This window comes from Corythoichthys intestinalis, chromosome 2 (genome assembly GCF_030265065.1).
Source record: "Corythoichthys intestinalis isolate RoL2023-P3 chromosome 2, ASM3026506v1, whole genome shotgun sequence".
Taxonomy (NCBI): Eukaryota; Metazoa; Chordata; class Actinopteri; order Syngnathiformes; family Syngnathidae; genus Corythoichthys; species Corythoichthys intestinalis.
In genome coordinates this window covers 620,717-640,074 of record NC_080396.1, presented here as the reverse complement: position 1 = coordinate 640,074, position 19,358 = coordinate 620,717, and the positions used below count along the sequence as shown (strand labels likewise).

Here is a 19,358-nt window from a genome sequence, read left to right as displayed (position 1 = left end):
TTTGACCCTGCCTATTAAAAGAATCGGATTCGTTTGGAACAACCGTAATTGAAACGTGGAATCGGAATTGGTACCGGAATTGTTCAAATTCAAACTCTGCCCAACCCTACTCGTAATTGCCACATAACCGACGGAAAGTGACCACAAATCAACATGAACTGACCCAAAAATGACCTACAATCAACAGGAAATGATCCAAAATGTACGAGTAATTACCTCAGAATTCCCAAAAATCAACAGGAGGTGACCAATGAACAAGAAGTGATCCAGAAGTGCCCTAAAATCAACAGAAAATGATCCAAAATGTACAGAAAATTACCCTTATGTATCCCAACTTTGATGTCAAAACTCAAAAACATACTCCATGCCATTTTTGATACGACATTATTCGAGGTCGGGTTGCGGGGGCAGCAGCTTCAGTGGCTCTCCCCGGCCACTTCGTCCAGCTCTTTTTGGGGGATCCTAAGGCGTTCCCAGGCCAACCGGGAGACGTAGTTTCCCCAGCGTGTCCTGGGTCGCCCCGATGCCTCCTCCCAGCGGGACGTGCCCGGAACACCTCACCAGGGTGGCTTCCTAATCTGATGCCCGAGTCACCTCATCTGGCTCCTCCTGATGCGGAGGAACCAGGGGCTCTACTCCGAGCCCCTACTGGATGACCGAGCTTCTCACCTTAACAATATACTACGTTAAAAATAAATGAATAAATGTTATTTTTTAATTAACAGTTCCGGTGTTCTCCATCGATGTTCACTATGTTTGACCCCCGACCAAAAAACACTTCCTGTAACTGTCTTGAATTTAACGAAAGTGACCCAGAATGTGCAGGAAGTGACCTCCGAATGCCCCAGAATCATCACAAAGTAACCCAAAATCAATAGAAATGGACCACTAACTGCAACAAAACCAAAAGAATTCTGCTCATCAGATAGTGACCAATAATCGATCCCATTTTGGATACTACATTTGAAAAAACAAAAATGACAAATTAATGAACACATTCAGTGTTCTCCATTGGTCGTCGTTATTTTTGACCCGCCCAAAAAAACTTCCTCAAGTTGTCCCAAATTTGCTCCCAAAATGCACAAGAAGTGACCTGAAATCAACAGGAAGTGTCCCGGAAATGCACCAAAATCAACAGGAAGTGAGCAGCAGGGGCGGAGCTAGGTGGGTCCTGGCAGTGTGGCCGTACCCGGCCGGGCCTCCGTCACCTATCATGAGGCTATAAAATACAGTGTCACTGACAACAAACTATATTTTGAAAATGAGCTTGGCGTCGATAACAGCCAATGAGGAAAATGCAAAAATACCTTCCACTACCATTACTAGCAAGAGTAGTGCGAAATGAAATTCACAGCACGAAAACAAATTTCTTCTGACACAATTCAATAAAGAAAATATTGTATCCGGATACAACATGGATCGGGAGCCAAGCAGGTAACCAGCTGTAAAAGACAGTATTCCCACGTTGTAATGTCACCAAGCAGATTCTCTGCACTTTTCAAATGATCTCATGTGTTTTGCCCTCATCTGATCTAGCAGCAGCAGCAGCACCAGCAGTAAAAACAACTTTTGGCTTTCGGCAACACTACCGAGCAGCCCCTCTGGGACATTTTTCAAGCAAATTGATATCACAGTTGGAGGCGAGAAACACGTGTGTACCAGCGCAAGTGGTGTGCACACCAAAACAAAATATTTCAGCACAATCCGCTCGAACCGTCAATCCGTGTACACGAGCGAAAAGAGCCACGCGTAGAGGAACAATTGGAATCCACGGCAATACTTACGAGGTATGAATTTTGCCTGTTGAGGAACACGGCGTCTCCCATGGCCCCGGGAAAAAATGAAAAAGTCCAAATTGTATCTGGGGGGGCAAAAACGGGATTCTGCTTCAAGTCCAAAGAAGTGCGCGCGCGTTAGACATGAGGAGTCTCCGTTTATCTCCTTCTGGAGCAACGCAGAGCACTTTTTTTTTTTTCTCCCTTCCTACGTGTTAGTACTTCTACAAGCGTCAGATGGTTGTGGCAGAATCCGGGACGCCATTGTGCGTCGTGCGTAACGGATCCATACTACGCGGGCGCTCAGTGGGACCCGATGAGTACAAGATGCGAGGAAAGGCACGTATCCGCAACAGGTTGGCGTCATTTCGAAGAATACTTCCGGTGGTTATTTTCAAATTAAAACCCGGCTTTCTTTCTTCAAATCGCGTTGCATGCCACGCGAAACGTCATAAAAAGATACTGTAACTGTTGCTAAACTACTGCAATTTGTCATTTAAAAATGTTTTTTTTTTTTTTTTTTTTACAAAAATAAACAATATATATGGGTCCATCTATTTTAGGTCATTTAATTTCTACACGCTTTTTAAAGTAGCAATTAATCATTATTGTATATTTTAGATTATTGGAATATAATTATAAACACATTTATGGATTAATGAAATGTTGATATAACCTAAATTAAAATGCATATTAGCAGAATTACACTCTGGTTACAGACCCAAGTGTTTTTGTTTGTTGTTATAAAATACTCCCCCCACCCCCCATGGTATTTATCCCATTGCATGCGATTGACTAGTATTGATGTCAAATTCTTTTAAACCGGGAGGGCTAGCTGTGAATGTTCATCTTTCCATGCCATTGACGGCGCTAAATGGCCAATCCCTTTTTTTTTCTTCTTAATGTTGTTTTTTTTGTTGTTGTTTTATTTTTATCCTGCCCCTGACAAATAACTCAAATATGAAAAAATAAAAATATTAAAACTATTACAGATTAAACTAAAACGAATTAATTCAAGTCAAATAACAATGGGTGGACAAACAAACAGTTCACTCCAGTAAAACTAATTGATTTTGAGAAGAAAAAATCTAAACTAACTTAAACAAAATGATAACCTATCAATATCATAAACCGGCGCTAATTGCACAAAAAAATCTATATGGGAATAAAATTAGAATTGAATGCATGTTTAACAGGTACATTGAAAAGAAAAATGTATTTTAAAAAAATATGATTTATGACTTTAAATAAAATGCATAAGCCAATAAAAGTGAGCAAATTCTCAATTTAAACAGTAAGGTGCATGTTCGCATACATAAAGCATAAGTTAAAAAGCTGGTTTTATTTTGAAGTGCCACCTATCAAATTCCGTTTGCTTTAGTGATTCTCTGAAAATTGACATTGAGGGTAATATGGCAGACACGAAAGCGCTAAAAACATATATTCATTCGGCTGCACGTGTTTTAATTAAAAAATATGGATTTAAAAAAAAATTCTATTCTAAAACTTGCACTGCTGCTCAAATTGGTGTCATGTTAATATGTCTTTTAAGACATTAATTATACCTATAAATGGCAATAAACAACCAAAATGGACTTTTATTATTTGATTTTCTTGTCTTTCTCCTTCTTCTTCTTCAAGAAAAAAATGAATGTTTTCATCTATTTTAAAGTTATATCTATTGTAATTAATTATATTTGATTTTGAATTATTTACATTTTTTTAAACTCAAGGCGTTTTCTCTTTTTCTTTTTAAACATATTACTATTTCAATAATGAAATCCTCCCCCAAATGGATCCTTCAACTCAAATCCATAAATTTTACTTAAAATAATATGTATTTTTTTTATTTTCATTGCCCGTTGCAAAATACACAGCACTAATACTACCAGCGGATGTCAAACAGGGCATACAAAATATTGTCCCGTGGGACGCAATTGGCCTCTGTGCCCCAAGTTTGAGACCGCTGTCCTATAAGAATGAAATAAAACCTACAAAATACAAATTATAAAAAATAAACTATGATGAAACTATACATATATGTATACAAATAAATTGTAACAACTTGTACTAAATATAAAGCGATAACATACTGTAACTATATCCACTTTATATATCCTGTATATAACGATATAATTTGATCTACCACTTAATCCGCTAGAAATGATATAGTTCTAAACGAAATAATTTATGCATGAAAGGGTTAAAAACAATCAAAGACACCATATCATGTACAGCACATCCAAGATGACATAACCTAAAATACATCTTCCCCATACTAAAAAATCAGATTGACAATCATCATTATCATTATTGGGGGTGTGACAATAAATCGTAAAGGTGATATATCACGATACTTTGTGGCCCAAAAGGTTGTCGATATGCTCCCACCAAGAATCGATATTTCGTTTGAAAAAGTTTCCCTCCTTTAAAGACATTTTTCAAAATCTTCCAATAAAACATTAGTCTACATTAACTTATTGGCTGCCATTGACTTGCACTGCAGTTTTGACCGGACTGGACGTCAGTGGCAACGAAACAACAGCATTCACAGCCAGCCTTTTGCGGACATTCACAGATCACTTCCTGTTCATTTTAGGGCATTTACAGGTTGCTTCGTGATCATTTTGTGAACCGATGCACCGAAACAAACAGGAAGTGACCCCTAAATGCCCCAAAGGGAAAAGGAAGTAACCTAAAATCAACAGGAACTGACGTGAAATGACCTCATTTCCTGGCATTGGCTGCTATAGACGTCCAATCCGTTTATAGTGGGTTTATTCGCTGCCATCCCTCCCAGGATTGGACGTCTACTGGCGATAAACTCATAACTATTCACAGCAGAAGGATGAAAAGAGCTTGTTTATTATTATTATTATACAGTACATATCCTTTGTAAATATGCTTTTATAAAAGCAGACAGAGGCAGCACATTGCAATTTTTGAAGTGGAACTGATGTTAGGCAATCTGTCAAAAGCCTCTGCGGGCTGTAAACGCTTGCGAAAGCTGAAAGAGAAAACCCAAGCGTGGCGAAGAGGAGTTTGCGCCCGTTCGGCATTTAAAAAGGAAGAAGTGATGCCAAATTCCACCTTATCGGATAGTACCACGACTATTTGAAGAATGCCAAGAGGTTCTGTTTGGAGCGGAACAATTTCTTTGCACTGAAGATAAGAGATAAACTACTGAGAGGAAGTGTAAAACACTCTTTAAATGGATGGAAATGTGACGTACAGTACAGTGCGCTCCGGAATGAACAAACACATCTTGTTTTGATGTACACTATTTTTCCTTAATAATATCACAAACGTAAAAGTAGTCATCTGAAAAGTCTACTCAAGTACTGTATAATGTGAAAAGGTATGCAGTGAAACAAATACTCAAGTTAGGAGTAAATGCTGACAATCTCAAATTTCTTTTGAAACAATTTTCTTAGCAAAACGTCAACTAGATCAACTGTTATTATCATATTATGCTATAACCCAGTGGTCCCCAATCTTTTCGCACCACGGACCGTTGTAATGTGGGCCTTTTTTTTTTTTTTTTCTTGTGTGGCAGAAAATGACAGTAAATATAAAACAACACGTCGAGGCTGAAAACCAATATTAGGTGCAGGGAAAATGTCACTCACCATACAGTGAATCAACCTTTTTTTAACAGTGGCTTTGTCGGCAAATATCCGCGGTCGCAAGCATAATGAGTTCTTCTCCAATCGTGAAAGGTTTCTTCGCTTTAGCAATATGATTACGATAAGAATACAATATGATGCTCTCAGCGCCTTGGCTTTTGTTGCCTCTTTTGCTAGCTTTTAGCCACATATCATGCAGAATGGACATGGTTGTAGGCTCTTCTTCTGGCTCAGCGGGTGGCCTTTTCCCCGTAAAAAAAGCTGTCCAAAGACGTCACCGCCCGCAGCGCACAGTCAACGGCAGCTAAAGTGACTGTTTACTTTCACTGGCGCTGGGCCGCTATAGGTGCGCAAACACCCTAGTAATTGCAGCCAACCACTAGATGGCGACCGATACAAATCTTTACTCGAATTAGACTATAGAGTAGACAGGAATATATTGATGTGTCAAGCGCCATAGGCCAGATTGCAGTCATTAATCAATCATATATTTCTTTGTGGCCCGGTGGTTGGGGACCACTAATCAATAACCTATTACGTGACCATATTAGGCCAAAATCAATACACAAAAATTCAGAATTCAGATGAGAAAAAGCAACAGAAATGTAACATCGCCCAACCAAAGAGCATGAGTGCCCTTCTAGGGGTGAGACAAAATATCGAAATGGGGATTAGGTATATCGTGATATTTTGTATCCCAAGACGTTGTCGATATGCTCCTGCTGAGAATCGATATATCGTTTTAAAAAGGTGTCACTGTTTAAAAACAAGAAATTGCTACCATTATCTTCTAGTGTCTTTGTTAACTCAATGACTGGGAGGGCAGAATCAACATTCGTTCATTCAAAACCAGAGTGAGCCCTTGCAGTCAGTCTGCGATTTTTGGGGCATTTACAGATCATTTCTGTGCATTCACAGGTTGGAGTCACTGTCTATTCCGGGGTCACTCCCTGTTCTTTAACCCCAAATCAAAAAGAGGTGACCCAGAAAATCAATAGCAAATGTCCTGAAGTTAAACTCATTGGTTGCAATTAAACGCCGAAGACGTCCAATCTGTTTAAAGTGGGAGGCATCCTCCCACTTTAAACAGATTGGACGTCTATTAGTGACAACCTTAATTCGTTTCACAGCAGAAGGATGAAAAGAGCTTGTTTTTCTGTTTATGACTTGTATAGTCAAATATTGTAGAATGATTTCCTCACCCAAGTATCGATAATTGTCATATCGCCATACTGTGAAATCATCGCTATCGTGAGCCCTGTATCGCAAATCGTATCGTAGCGTTAGGTACCTAGAGGTTCCCGGTTCTAGTGCCCTCTAGTGGAGAAAAAATATTTTCTACCATGACATTCAAACGATCATACCGTATCTCCTGTTTTACGTAGTTTGTCGGTGCCAAATAAAAACTAAAAATGATGTTGAAATCGAGTCACGCTGACGGCAAGGCGCCATGTCAAAAAGATCATTTTTTTCCCCAGTACTTTAAAGACGCCATGTGATTGAACAGGCCGGCGTGACTTCCTACTGCAACCTTGTGTATGGTCATGTGACTGGATCGTTACGTCCGATAGGTGTAATGGAGTCAAGTGTTTATTTTTGCAACATCTCATTGGTGAAACTGAAAGTAAAAAATAATGTCCAATCTAATATGTACAATATTTTTTCTCCACTAGAGGGCACTTATGCTCATTGGACAGGTGATGTTTCATTTCTGTAGATTTTTCTAGTCAGCATTTGATCATTTTGGTGTGTTTGTTTGGCCAAATTTGGTCATGTAATTGGCCAGTACAGTATAATAATAACAGTTCATATACAGTAGATGGCGTGGTACTGAGAAAAAAATATACTTTGGTTTAAAAAAAATTCAGACATTGTAAGCTGTCATAGTTTTACTCATTACATTGAGTATTTGTTTCACCATGTACTTTTTTTTTTACTTGAGTGAATTTTTGGGTTGAGTACTTTTACTTGAGCAATATTATTTTGATGTAACGCTACTTTTACTTGAGTAAAATACTTGGCTCCTCTCCCCACCAACCTCTGGTTACGACCATGCTCTGGTTAAAGGTCAGGTCAGGGATTGTGACTGAAGAGAGCCACTTTTTCAAGTGTTAAAAGGTCATTCCAAGAGACAAATTGTGCTGTAAAAGAAATGAAATTGCTTACAATCTGTGTACTTCCATCTAATGTGAAGGAGGGACCCTACATATTTTCTTTTAAACGCACACACACTCGTGCACATACATTCCCCAGTTGTGAGGTCATCCGCCAAAGCTTTGTTCAACGTCTGCTGTACGTTCGTTTACGTGCTCCCGCTATTTTTTTCCCCCTACCATATAGACTGCTGAACAGCTTTGCAATCTGCGCTGCCATTTTGTGACTAAATCTCCAGTACTTCTATTCCTTTTTGTGTAATTTTTATTGACTGCCTTGCCGTTATGTGACAAGGAGGAAAGTTGGAACATTCAGCTGCTCCATCTCAAGCGAGATCCTCCCAAGTGTGTTGCTGAAGTTTGTACTAAGACCCTCCACGCCCTTTGTGCTTTGTAGCTCGTTCTCATTCTCTGCCACTGACGACGACGGACGTCGAAGGGGGTCGGCAGCGATCGTTCGAAATCAATCAGAAATCTAAGCATAATCACTTTTTTTTTTGTTTTCTTTAAAAATATATATATATATGGCGGAAAATGCTCCGTAGACGAGACTGAAAAAGCAGGTTTTGCTCTTGCACTCCTCTTTACAAGAAACTGTTGTATTTTAAGCCAAAACAACTGTTGTGTTTGATAGAACAATATGTCTATATGCTGCCACAGCAGATTCATGGCGCATGAAGCCCCCGAACTATTTTTAATTTGTCCGTCTTACGCTGGAAACCCCTGTTTACAGACATCGCGCAACCGTTTTTGTTTCATACCAGCCATGAAAACAAGGTAAGTAATTATATTTATTATTCAAAATGTATGTCATTTTTAGCTTAGAATCATTAATTGATGTCTAATATTTTGTTTAAAAAAATATATTAAAAAAACGACTTAAAAAAATTATTCACTCCCATATTTTAAACTTTTAAACCTCATACCTCATAACTATCGCTAAATTGTATTTTTTTGTGACTGTCGCATTTTCATCGATGTTAGATGATAAATAATCGATCCAAACAAATAAAAATTGAAGAAGAAAAAAAAATGTTTAAAAGTGTAAATATATGAAAAAGAAAATCTCAACCACTCCGTGTTGTCTGCGATTTCTGCATCGCGACCCTTGTTATATGACCATATTTCACCCATAAAATCCCCCAAAAATCCTGCTGTGGCCATTCACAGCTGTGTCTTGACACTCGGCGATACATGCTATATGGAGTTTTTGGATCAAAACAAGGTAAGTACACGATAATATCTAGTTAAAGTCATGGCGTCTGTAATTCTGCTCTCGCGTGCTCTCACCTCCAGATAGGGTTTTGCTGTTCAAAACACCTTTTTTTTTTTTTTTTTTTTTTTTTACAAAAAAAATGCCCTCCTGTCCAAACTTTTTCCTTCCCCAGAAAATGGAGATTTTAAGCATTCCAATGATGTATCACACATGCATATCGGACAACTTTGAAATTTGGCCAAATTGGGGGTCACTTCAAGTCACCTGAGTGTTTTCCGCGATATATATAATACGTTACAAAAAGAACAAAAAATAAAATAAAATTTGAATATATTTTATTATTTAAATACAAAACAAAAAAATTATGATTTATTTATGATATAAAAATTTTTTAAATTATAAAACATGATGAAAACTAAAAAACCTTAAAGGCCCGGGTGCGGTTGCACCCCCATCTCCTCACCTGCTTAAGTTCCGCCCCTACGTAATGTAACAGATCATTCCCGCTCGCAGCAATAACCCACTATGTTATGAATGTAAAAAAAAAAAAAAAAAAAGAAATACAGACCACAATGTGACAAACAATGTTCGTGTATTTGAAACAAAAGCAGAATACAGTGATCTCTCGATACTTGGCGCTTCAAACTTTGCGCACCTTCGTCGCGTTTTGTTGTTGTTGTTGTTTTCAATTAAAAAATAAATAAATAAATACAGATGAGCCGTCCCGAGCCGATCACATAGTCTCACTCTCCCTCCTGCTGCTCTTTGTCGGTCAGGCAGCGCACTGGAGTTGCTTATTAAAGTTAACGATAATTGACATTTTTGCGATTTATTGTTTGATCTTTCCACAGATGCTCGGAAGCCGAAGCTTCAAAGCGCCACATGGGTCAATCGTCGTTTAACTTGTTAAACAGTTGCTGTGGCAACTCATCGTGTGTAAGTGAGCAGCTTGATCCGATTTGAGTCGACTCACTCAATGAAGCATTTAAAAAAGACAAGCTTTTTTCTACTTTATTCTTGTTTAAAAATTATTGGGTGGGACAGTAACCTGTTTAAAACTTATCATAATTATTATATTTGAAGTGCTTAAAACCATATATTAAAAAAAATACATATACATAAAAGTATTTTTTTACTTTGGGGGAAAAAAAGTCAAAAAACTTGTCTTATATGTATCTCTTTCCCATGCTAAATCTGAATAAATACATTGAACACGCCCCCTCTCCCAAAAAAAAGGCGCTACTTCATGATTTTTCACTTATTGCGGCAGGTTCTGGACCCCATTAACCACAAAAAACGAGGGATCGCCGTAGAACTAACAAGGCAAAAACAGAAAGCTGAAAAAGCAAGCAATAGCTGGTGAAGTTAGCTCGTCTCTTGGCTCGTGCTATGAGCTCGAGTCGTCGTGATAACGTCTGTATAATGAGTTAAACCTAACAAACCAGTTACACTTAAGAGCCACTAAGGAGCGACAAAACACTGCAAATAAAGACAGGCAATCAAAGGACATAGGCAAATTTGGAGTAGTGTTTTAGTTGAGCTCGGTACGAATTCGGCGGTTTCCATGAATAACGCGATTCATTATATGAAAAAAATCACCGTGCAAAAGCCACCAATGAATTCTGTATCTTGAGGTACCACTGTGTCATTCTCTGGAATAATATAGATCGGTCGTCTAAAGATGGCGAGCCAATCAGAGGAAAGAGGCGGGAGCTGCAGATGCGACCAGGAAGCGATTATCTGCTTGAATACTTAATGGCGGGATGCAAAACATTTTTTGTAGATAGGTCATTTTCAAGTTTTTGTCTGAAATGCACTTCATTTCCTCATTAAAAAAAGGAGCAAAGAACGTCACTAAAAGTCTATTTTTTTTGGTGATGGGAAACGATCTTTTCACGAGTGTGATCTTTCCCAGATTGTTAGGCAGAATATATTCAGAGCGGGTATACGGAACAATCAATCTGGCGTGCCAGGTTAGTCTGCTGGCGCATCTTCAAGCACTTCATATGGCATTCTTTCCACTCCAATCATAATGGCCCGCTCGCACCGTTCAACTTTCAAAATGGGGGTGATCACGCAGCATACGGTAGCATTTTGCAACGAAAGAGCTGTCAAAGCATATGACTAAAAGGTGGCGAACGATGCGCCGCACACGTGCCGCACGTTCATACTTCACACGCCTCCGATCTTCGCATTGGAAATACCATTTTAGGAGCTCCTCCCACCGAAGTATGAAACAACAGCCCGCTGCCTCGCAAATGAACTTCAGTGACTTAAGGAGAGCTTGAAAAAAAATGGTGTAAATTTCCTCTTGATCATCCTCAAGAATGTCTGACTTCATTTGGTCTAGACGATGCCTGCCTGTTTATCAAATGGTTGTTTTTCTAAAGATGAGCTTTCTTAACCCTTTCAGGGACAGCGGTCACTACAGTTGACATCTTTTAAGAGTTATCATTAGCCATAGACTTCGTAATGTATTGCGGGGGCCGATAATTTGGGGGCCTGCATTGTTGGCGAGGCCGTCAAAGCTGACCGAGTGGAATCACAGACACAGAGCTGTTTTCGTTGAAAATTCTTGTGAATACATGCTTACATCCCTGAATTCTTTATAGATACGGACGTAAAACAGTCTCGATTCTTGGTTGAATGCAAAAAAAAAAAAAAAAAAGTGCACTTAGCATTTATTATACGTAAATATGTCACAGTACAATGCTAGTCTGTTAGTGAATGTAGCTCGCGGGCGCCTTATGTAAACATAGCTTTTCCGGTGAAAATTCTTGTGAATAAATGCTTAAATCCCCGAATTCTTTATAGATAAAACAGTTTCAATTCTAGGTTAAAAGCAAAACATCCTTGCAGTTAGCATTTATTTTACGTAAATATTGCCAACTATGATCCCAATGATTTTTTTTCACAATGTTTCAAAATGCATTCATGGTATGAAAATTACCTCAAATCTTCGAACAAATCACTCGTGAGATAATCCTTCATGTTTGTATGCCGTACAGCTTTTGTACTTTTTCAACAGAAATCCGGCGTTAGATCGCTGCGTGTGTGTGTTTGTGAATAACTCCTTTTGATGTGGCCGGCCCCCTACTTGAATGCGAGGTGCAGTGCATGACCGATCTGACCCATCAATACCATTATGAAGACTATGCGTTAGCTTAATATAGCCAAGGTTGCAGAGTATGTGTTGTGGTAGTTAGTAAAAGAGGGAAATTGATATTGAAAACAGCTTCGATCGCTTGCAACCGCTCCCGGTTGAAATGAATTTGACGTTTATTGCCGTCAAGGGCAGCTAAAGAGTTAAACTATGTGAGGCTGCAATCGTTTTTTTTTTAACTTAAATTTTTTTCACCAAAAAATGGATGCTTCAAGTCATTTATCCATTTTCTTTAGAAAGTTTAAATTTTTTTTTTTTTCTTCCAAAAAACGTCCAGACAACACTGCAATTAAATGTCAAATAGGGGAAGTGAAATATTCTCACCACAATTGGCTCCTGGGCCGGAGGTTTAAAACCCCTGCCCTATATGGATGTAAAAAACTTCACAACAAGTGTATGAAATGTTACTTTTTAGTTATAGTATTTTTCTCAGGGTGTAGGCACTACTATATGCACCTATTGAATTTTTCTGTCTAAATAGAGTTCAGCCTCTACATGCTGCAATGTCAATATAATTTGCCGACGGGTCTTCAGAATCAGTTGTGCGGGTCAATCGTTGGTCAACCAATCAAATTTCAACGTTATCGTTAGATTATACTATTCCACTCATTGCCTGTCACTGACATCCAATTGAATGAATCTGGGAGGACTGGCTGTCAATGCTCATCTTTTAGTGGCGCTAGCCGTCCAATCCATTTTGACGCCGCCAGCCTCTCCCGTTGAAAACGGATTGGACGCCTAGCATCGTCACTAACTCGGTGTCTTCACACCAATCAGTAGGCTTTTTACATTGCCTTTAAAACATCAAAACATCTACCCGATGAAAGAAAAAAGTGCTTTGCTCAGAAGAAGGTCGTGATACACTTGATCTAAGGATGTACGAGCAGACCTTTTGTTGATCCTTCACATTATTCCGGCTAATGATTGTTTAGCCTTTCTCGTGTAGCCTCGACTTTTCAGTCTTTTTACCTTCTCGATGAGATCACTAACAGTTGTTTCGGAGACTGCTCTTGACAGTTTTTCTGTCATCACATTTTCTTGATCTACCTGTTTGACGTCTGTTACTTCCGATGCTTGTGTGTGTTTTTCTTCCTTAAGGACATTCCAAATGTCTGTACTGGCTACAGACCGTGTTTTTGCAACGAGTCTGATTCATTTTCCACGGTTGCCGGGATCCAGATGTGGAGTCCTTGGACTGTTCTGGTTGTCTTAAAACACATTTTCCATCTAATCTGAGCAACCTTTATCGGTCTCATGGAAAAACTCTCACGCTATTCTACCCGACATCCAAACTTTTGACGGACACCGGAGCCCCGGCAACAGCCGGCGCGGGCTCCCTGGAGATGGCGGAGTAGCGCGAACAACCAAATAAGATGCCCGTTGAGTGATGTCATGCGAGTGTTGCCGTGCATAGTCTGACGCACGTAAGCGGCTAAGCTAAGCGTGTTTTTCGTAGCCTGCGGCGCATGTATCAATAATATCAAACCTGAGTTTTTATTTCAAATATTTAGTCTTCACTGTAAACACAGTGACCTTCTAGGAATGCTCTGTTCATGCTCACGGGCCGTGGTGTGAGAGAGAGAGACAGAGACAGCCAAAACATAGTCACTTGTGCCAGAGCAATAATGCAGTAGATGACTAAAAGAAAAAAGATCTAATTAATGAGCAGAGTTGATTTGTCTTTGAAATGACCTAGAATCAACAGAAAGTGGCCAAAATAAACAGCGGGGGACCCAAAAATGCCCCAAAATCAACATGATGTGACCAAAACACACAGTAAATCACGCAGAAATGACCCAAAATCATCAGGACGTAACCAAAATAAAGAGAGGGTCGCCCAGAAATGACGCAAAATTAAAACTTAGTGACCCAAGATGAATAGGTAGTGACTAAGGGTGTAACGGTACATGTAATAGTATTGAACTGTTTCGGTACGTGATGGTCCGTTCGGAACGGACGCGTACCGAACGAGTTTCTGACGTAATATAACCCTTACTTTTCGAGGCTGTGAGTCGATCGGGTTACAGTTCCTTTGTGTAGATTATATTTACTCCGTCTTCTCTACTATAATGAGGACCAACACGGTAGGACAGTGTAACCCAGAAACGTCAACGGCGCGACAACGTGGCTGCCGCGAGAACGCAGTGAAACGCGGGCGTTAGAGTCAATCAGCCAATGCACACCAGTCACCGTGCAGCCGCGTGTTGTACACGTTCTAGAAGCCGCTCAACGCGACACACGCGAAAAGAACGGCAGAGTTTATTATTTGACGCGAGATGCGGCCCTCCTGCCTCAATACTACTACCGGTAGCTAGGACTGGGCAGACCGGAAGTCACTCGTGTCAAAATACGATGGATCCGGTCGATTTTCAAACTAATATGCAATCGTAACCCACTTTTAGAGTCCATCAGATCTCTTGAGTGGTAGATCGGGGCACAGTCGACTTGTCTTTGTTGATTTACTGCTGTCTTCTCTGCTATGATAATAACCAACACGGCCCCGTCTTCAATACAAAACCCTCCTACCACAACAAAACAAGTAGGAACTAATAGTCACATAGGAACTAAAGCTATACAACATAAAATATACAATATAAATGAATACTACATCACATTTGTAAAATATAAACACATAATCAAATAAATAATAGCCCATTTAAATAAAATAAATTGAAATGAGCTAAAACACCTGTAATTAAGTAATAAGAATAGTAATACACAGATCCTGCTTACACAATTAAATTGATTAATTTCTGTGTGGCGCTTTAACTTGAGAAAATCCACCAATAAAGCTTTTGAAAACAGTTCATAAGAAAAAAAAAAAGATTCATTGAGGCATTTCATTTGTAAAATACATGTTAAAATCTTTGTCATTGGGATTGCTTTTCTCTTTAGCACAGGACTTCTTTTTTCTTCTTTCTTTCAGAAAGAAAGCTGGCCAATACGCGGGGTCTGAAAGGCAAATTGTTGTTGGATTATTATCTTTAAATACTCGCTACTTTTTGAGCAGAATTCTAGCATTTATATAGGCTAACGTTCCTGTTGTTGAAAGCACAAAGGTGTGGAATAAACAACTAGCACATTTATATTTTGCATTTTGTTTTCTTACTGTACCGAAAATGAACCTCAAAACCGAGATACGTACCGAACAGTGATTTTCGTGTACCGTTACACCCCTAGTAGTGACCCAAAATCAAGAGGCAGTGAGCAAAATAATCAGGGACACCTTGAAATAGAGGTAAGATCTTAAGCTCGACCCGAGTTTTGGGCCAGGTTGGGCCCAAAATGTTAATTATTTACGTTCGGGTTGGGCCGGACTTCTCTCTTGCTAACGTTTGAAAAAATAAATGTATGTTTCTATATGTACGTATACTAAAACCTATGTATGGATGTTAAACTTGTACTTGTTATAAAATAAATAATTTGGATAAAACAGAGAAGGCGCTGTATGGTCATTGCAAACAGGAGCTGCAGAGCCAGTGCATGCCTGCGCACGTGAACGCCGTGGCCCAGCCCTCTTTTTAATCTTCCCCTCCTGCCCTGTCGCCCTCCGCGAGTCCGCATTCTGGTATTTCCTTTTCGATATGGAGCAGCAAGAAGTGAAAAACAAACTAAAGACGGGGAATTGAAAAGGAAGACATGCACTGGTAGGCGTAGGGTATGGAAAGGCTTCAAATTGATTGTTGAAACCTGTGTCGGCTTCGCTGAACGTAAATAAATGTGGAGCTTTGCTCTCGAACGAGAAATATATTGAACAAACTTTTCCAGCGGTATTTCGTTGTGTAAATGCATTTATAACGATCATAAAAATATGCAGACTATTTAAACATTAAGAAAACTTGCGGGGGGGTTTTCTGCCAACTCAAAGAAATTTAAATAAATGTCAAATCCACTATCCGCCTGATAGAACAGACACACAAATATAAAAGATATAAATGTTTATGGAATGTGCATCTTACAGTCTTGTTCAACTGGGAGAATTTGTTACAAAAGACAGGCTCTAATTATCAATATGCACAGTCATCATCACAAATATGATCACACAAAACGCAACCTTTTTCCAAGCGGTGCTCTATCGAGGTCTCACTGACATTCCTGCATTTCCTCCTTCTCCTGAGTCCTCACAAATAAAACATAACATTTCGTTTTCTGGCTCGGGCCTACAAATAAAACATGAAATTTCGGGGGGGGTTCAGGCTCGGGCCTGCAAATCATTTAATTGATCCGGCCGGGTCAGGCTATAGTATAAAAAAACAAAACATTGCTATGTTTGGAAGTCATTTAATGTTGTTAATCAACCGTTGCAGTTGTTAAAATTGCTCCCGTTATTGCATTAGTTCCCTTCTGTCTACTTTTGACCTGAACATTTTAAAACTGTTTAAACTCATTTAAAGATAGATTCAAGTCAAGATTTTGCCAATTTAGTAGTATTTTAGATAAAAAGTTACTTAGGTTCACTACAACAGAGCCTTCCTGAGAAGTCTACTGCTTTAAGATGGCGGCTGTTTACTAAGGCAGACAAGTATCATTTCGCATCTAGTTCTCTATACATGTGATATCTACCGTAGCATCATGTGGGCCTAGTTTGTAGGCTATAGGCTACAGTCAGGTATAATTGCAGCCACCTAGCATCGCGTTTGCAACGGCATCACAAATCCCTTTCCTCCTCCCCACACCCGCTCCGCTTTCTCGTGTCTCTCCATTTTCTCCTTTCATTCAACCAATGTAGTAACGCACGCCTTTACATCCTAAGTAACGATAACGGCGTGGAGTGTCCATATTTATTGAACATTGTCATTAAAAAGAAACATTCTGTTGACCTTGAAAATTTTGAATTGTTATTGGAGGACAAAACCAGTTGGTTTCTGTTTTTATTCACGGTATTTTTCAAAACAATTTAAAAAATACAATAAAAATGATAAATGAAAGTACAATCCTGATGAATAATTGTGCTGTTAAAGGCAGTTTAAATCAAAGCAGCCGAGTCAAAATTTCCAGAACTTCTTGGATTGAAAATTTCATTGCATAACATTAAACAAAAAAATACCAACAGCTGAAGAATCTGGCCAAATTTGTCTTTAATTTGAAAATTGATAGGACAAACAATACACAGATTCACATGCCCTTGTAATCCAAATTCCGTATTTACTCCTGTCTGCCTTGAAAAGAAAAGGTGGGGGTGGGGGGGCAAAAAAGAAAGAAAAGGCAAGTTGGGCGTTGACATGTCCATCTCATGTCTTTCTCACTCTGGAATGCAGCCGGAATCCAAGCTTGACTCCTCAATTGACACTCCCATGACCTAATATCATACAGGCTCTAGTTGGGTCCCTTTATAGAGCACTCATTTATCTCCAAGATATATTTACACTACAGTAACAAACTTTGCAGGAGAAAGAGAAAATGTCCAGAGACAGCAAAAAAAATGTAACATAATAATTGATCACATTGTAGTTTATTTATGTAATACAAAATACTGAAATTGTACAGCTTCCTACAATGATTTCAACGGGTTAGGTTTTGACCCCCTGAGTTAATGGAGAGGCACTCATTCAGAATCACATGCTTTTATTTTGACATCAGTGCCATAAAAAAACAAGATTTGTGCACTACTGAACATTCGTTCATCGCCCCCTCCCTGTCAAAATGGAATTGACGTCTAGTGCCGTCAATGGCGGTCAACGAATGAACCAAGAAGTCACCAAACAGTGCACGGAAACCAGCGGGAAGTGATGTGAAATCAACAGGAAGTCACCTGGAAATGCCCCCCAAAATCAACAGGAAGTGAGCAGTGAACAACAAATGCCTTAAAATCAACAGGAAATGATACAAAATGTACAGGAAGTGACACTGAGATACTCCAATTTTTACAGGAAGTGACCTTGACCTTTGGTTTCCATTGAGAACGATTGGACTGGGAGGAACGGCTGTGACTGCTCATATCTCAATGGCATTGACTGTCCTAGACATCCGATCCGTTTGGACCGTGAACAAATGTCAAAATGGATTGAACGTTTAGCGGCGTCAATGGCAGCATATAAATTGACAAAGAAGTGACCCGAAATTAACAGCCTGGAAATGCCCCGATATCAATAGGATGGGACAAAGTGGCCCAAAAATCAACAGGAAAAGTTCCAAAATGTACTTCAAGTGACAGTACAGGAAGTGACCTGTAAGTACTCTGAAATGACAAGGTAGTGACCCAATATGAAGTCTTTGGCTTCCGTTGTCAATAATAGAAGTCCAATTGACTTAAAATGGGAGGACTTGTTGTAAATGCTCATATTTCAGTGCCAGTGACAGCGCTAGAAGTCCAGGATCTAGTAGGAAGAAAAGAGAAAGAGTCCTTCATTTAGAATGTCCATTTTTACATGGTCATAAAACTTTTTTTTTTTTTTTTAATCTGTTCACCTTGAAAAATAAGTCAGTCACCGAAACCAACAGGAAATAACCCAAAATATACAGGAAGTGACCTGTATCTAATTGACATAAACTTGGATAACTTGCTGTAGATGCTCATATTGGAGTGCTATAGACGCCAATCCATTTGGAGTGGAAAGGGGCAAGTGAAGAAATGTCCAAATGGATTGGCCGAAAACAAAGGAGTGACCATAATATTGCTTCGAAACTAACAGGAAGTCACCTGGAAATGCCCCAAAAATCAACAGGAAGTGACCAGTGAACACGAAGTGGCCCAGAAATGCTCTAGAATTAACAGGAAATGTTCCAAAACGTACAGGAAGTGACCTGTCAGTCCCCTTGTAATACAAGGAAGTGACCCAAAACAAAGTCTTTGGTTTCCACTGACCACGATATACGGCCAATTGATTTAAACTTGGAGGAATGGCTGCGAATGCTCATCTTTCAGTTGGTTCGTTCGCTGCCAACCTCCCAGTCCAAATGGATTGGACGTCTAGCGCCGTCAACGGCAGCCAGCGAGTTCACTTACTTGGTGACAAAACTGGTCCGGTCCTCTTGAGATATAATTGCCATTAATGCCGTCTTATAAACCAAAATGAATTTAAGTGACTAGCTCCATCTAGTGTTGCATCTGAGGAGTGCAGTGGCTGAGCTCAAGCTTCTTGTGCGGGCCATCGTTCATGAAATTGCGGGCACACCGTGACGTAGAGGAGGTATTTTCGACGCCGTTTGCCACCTATTAGTGCGTGCGGGGTTTTTTTCCCATTGTCAACAATTTGCAAAAACTGCGTCAGAGCCTTTTCATCATGTAAACTGTCCTTTGGAGGGCTCCATTATTTGTCCCTCCTACAGTCAGTGTTTACATCATTGACTTGTTGCTGTGGCAACAGAACAACCTTCACAGCAAATGGAGGAGACACAGTGCAGAGGTTTTATGTTCTCGCATGACATAAAATAGGGATTTTTTTTTTTCTTTTTCAGTGTTTATGCAAGGTCACAGGTGGACAG

General features: G+C 39.5%; 1 protein-coding gene across 2 annotated transcripts in view; it reads right to left on the bottom strand.

The window, feature by feature from the left end:
- The window catches only part of LOC130931214 (rho GTPase-activating protein 6-like), a 121,453-nt gene that overhangs the window by 84,628 nt on the left and 17,467 nt on the right, over positions 1 to 19,358 (bottom strand). The window contains exon 1 of one of the 2 annotated variants that reach the window (XM_057859816.1): positions 1,785 to 2,253. The exons of the other annotated variant lie outside the window; for it this stretch is intronic. Coding sequence (XP_057715799.1) covers positions 1,785 to 1,826 — 42 coding nt within the window. The 5' untranslated portion in view covers positions 1,827 to 2,253. Of the gene's footprint in view, positions 1 to 1,784; positions 2,254 to 19,358 lie in introns of those variants that run through there. 2 annotated transcript variants of the gene reach the window in all.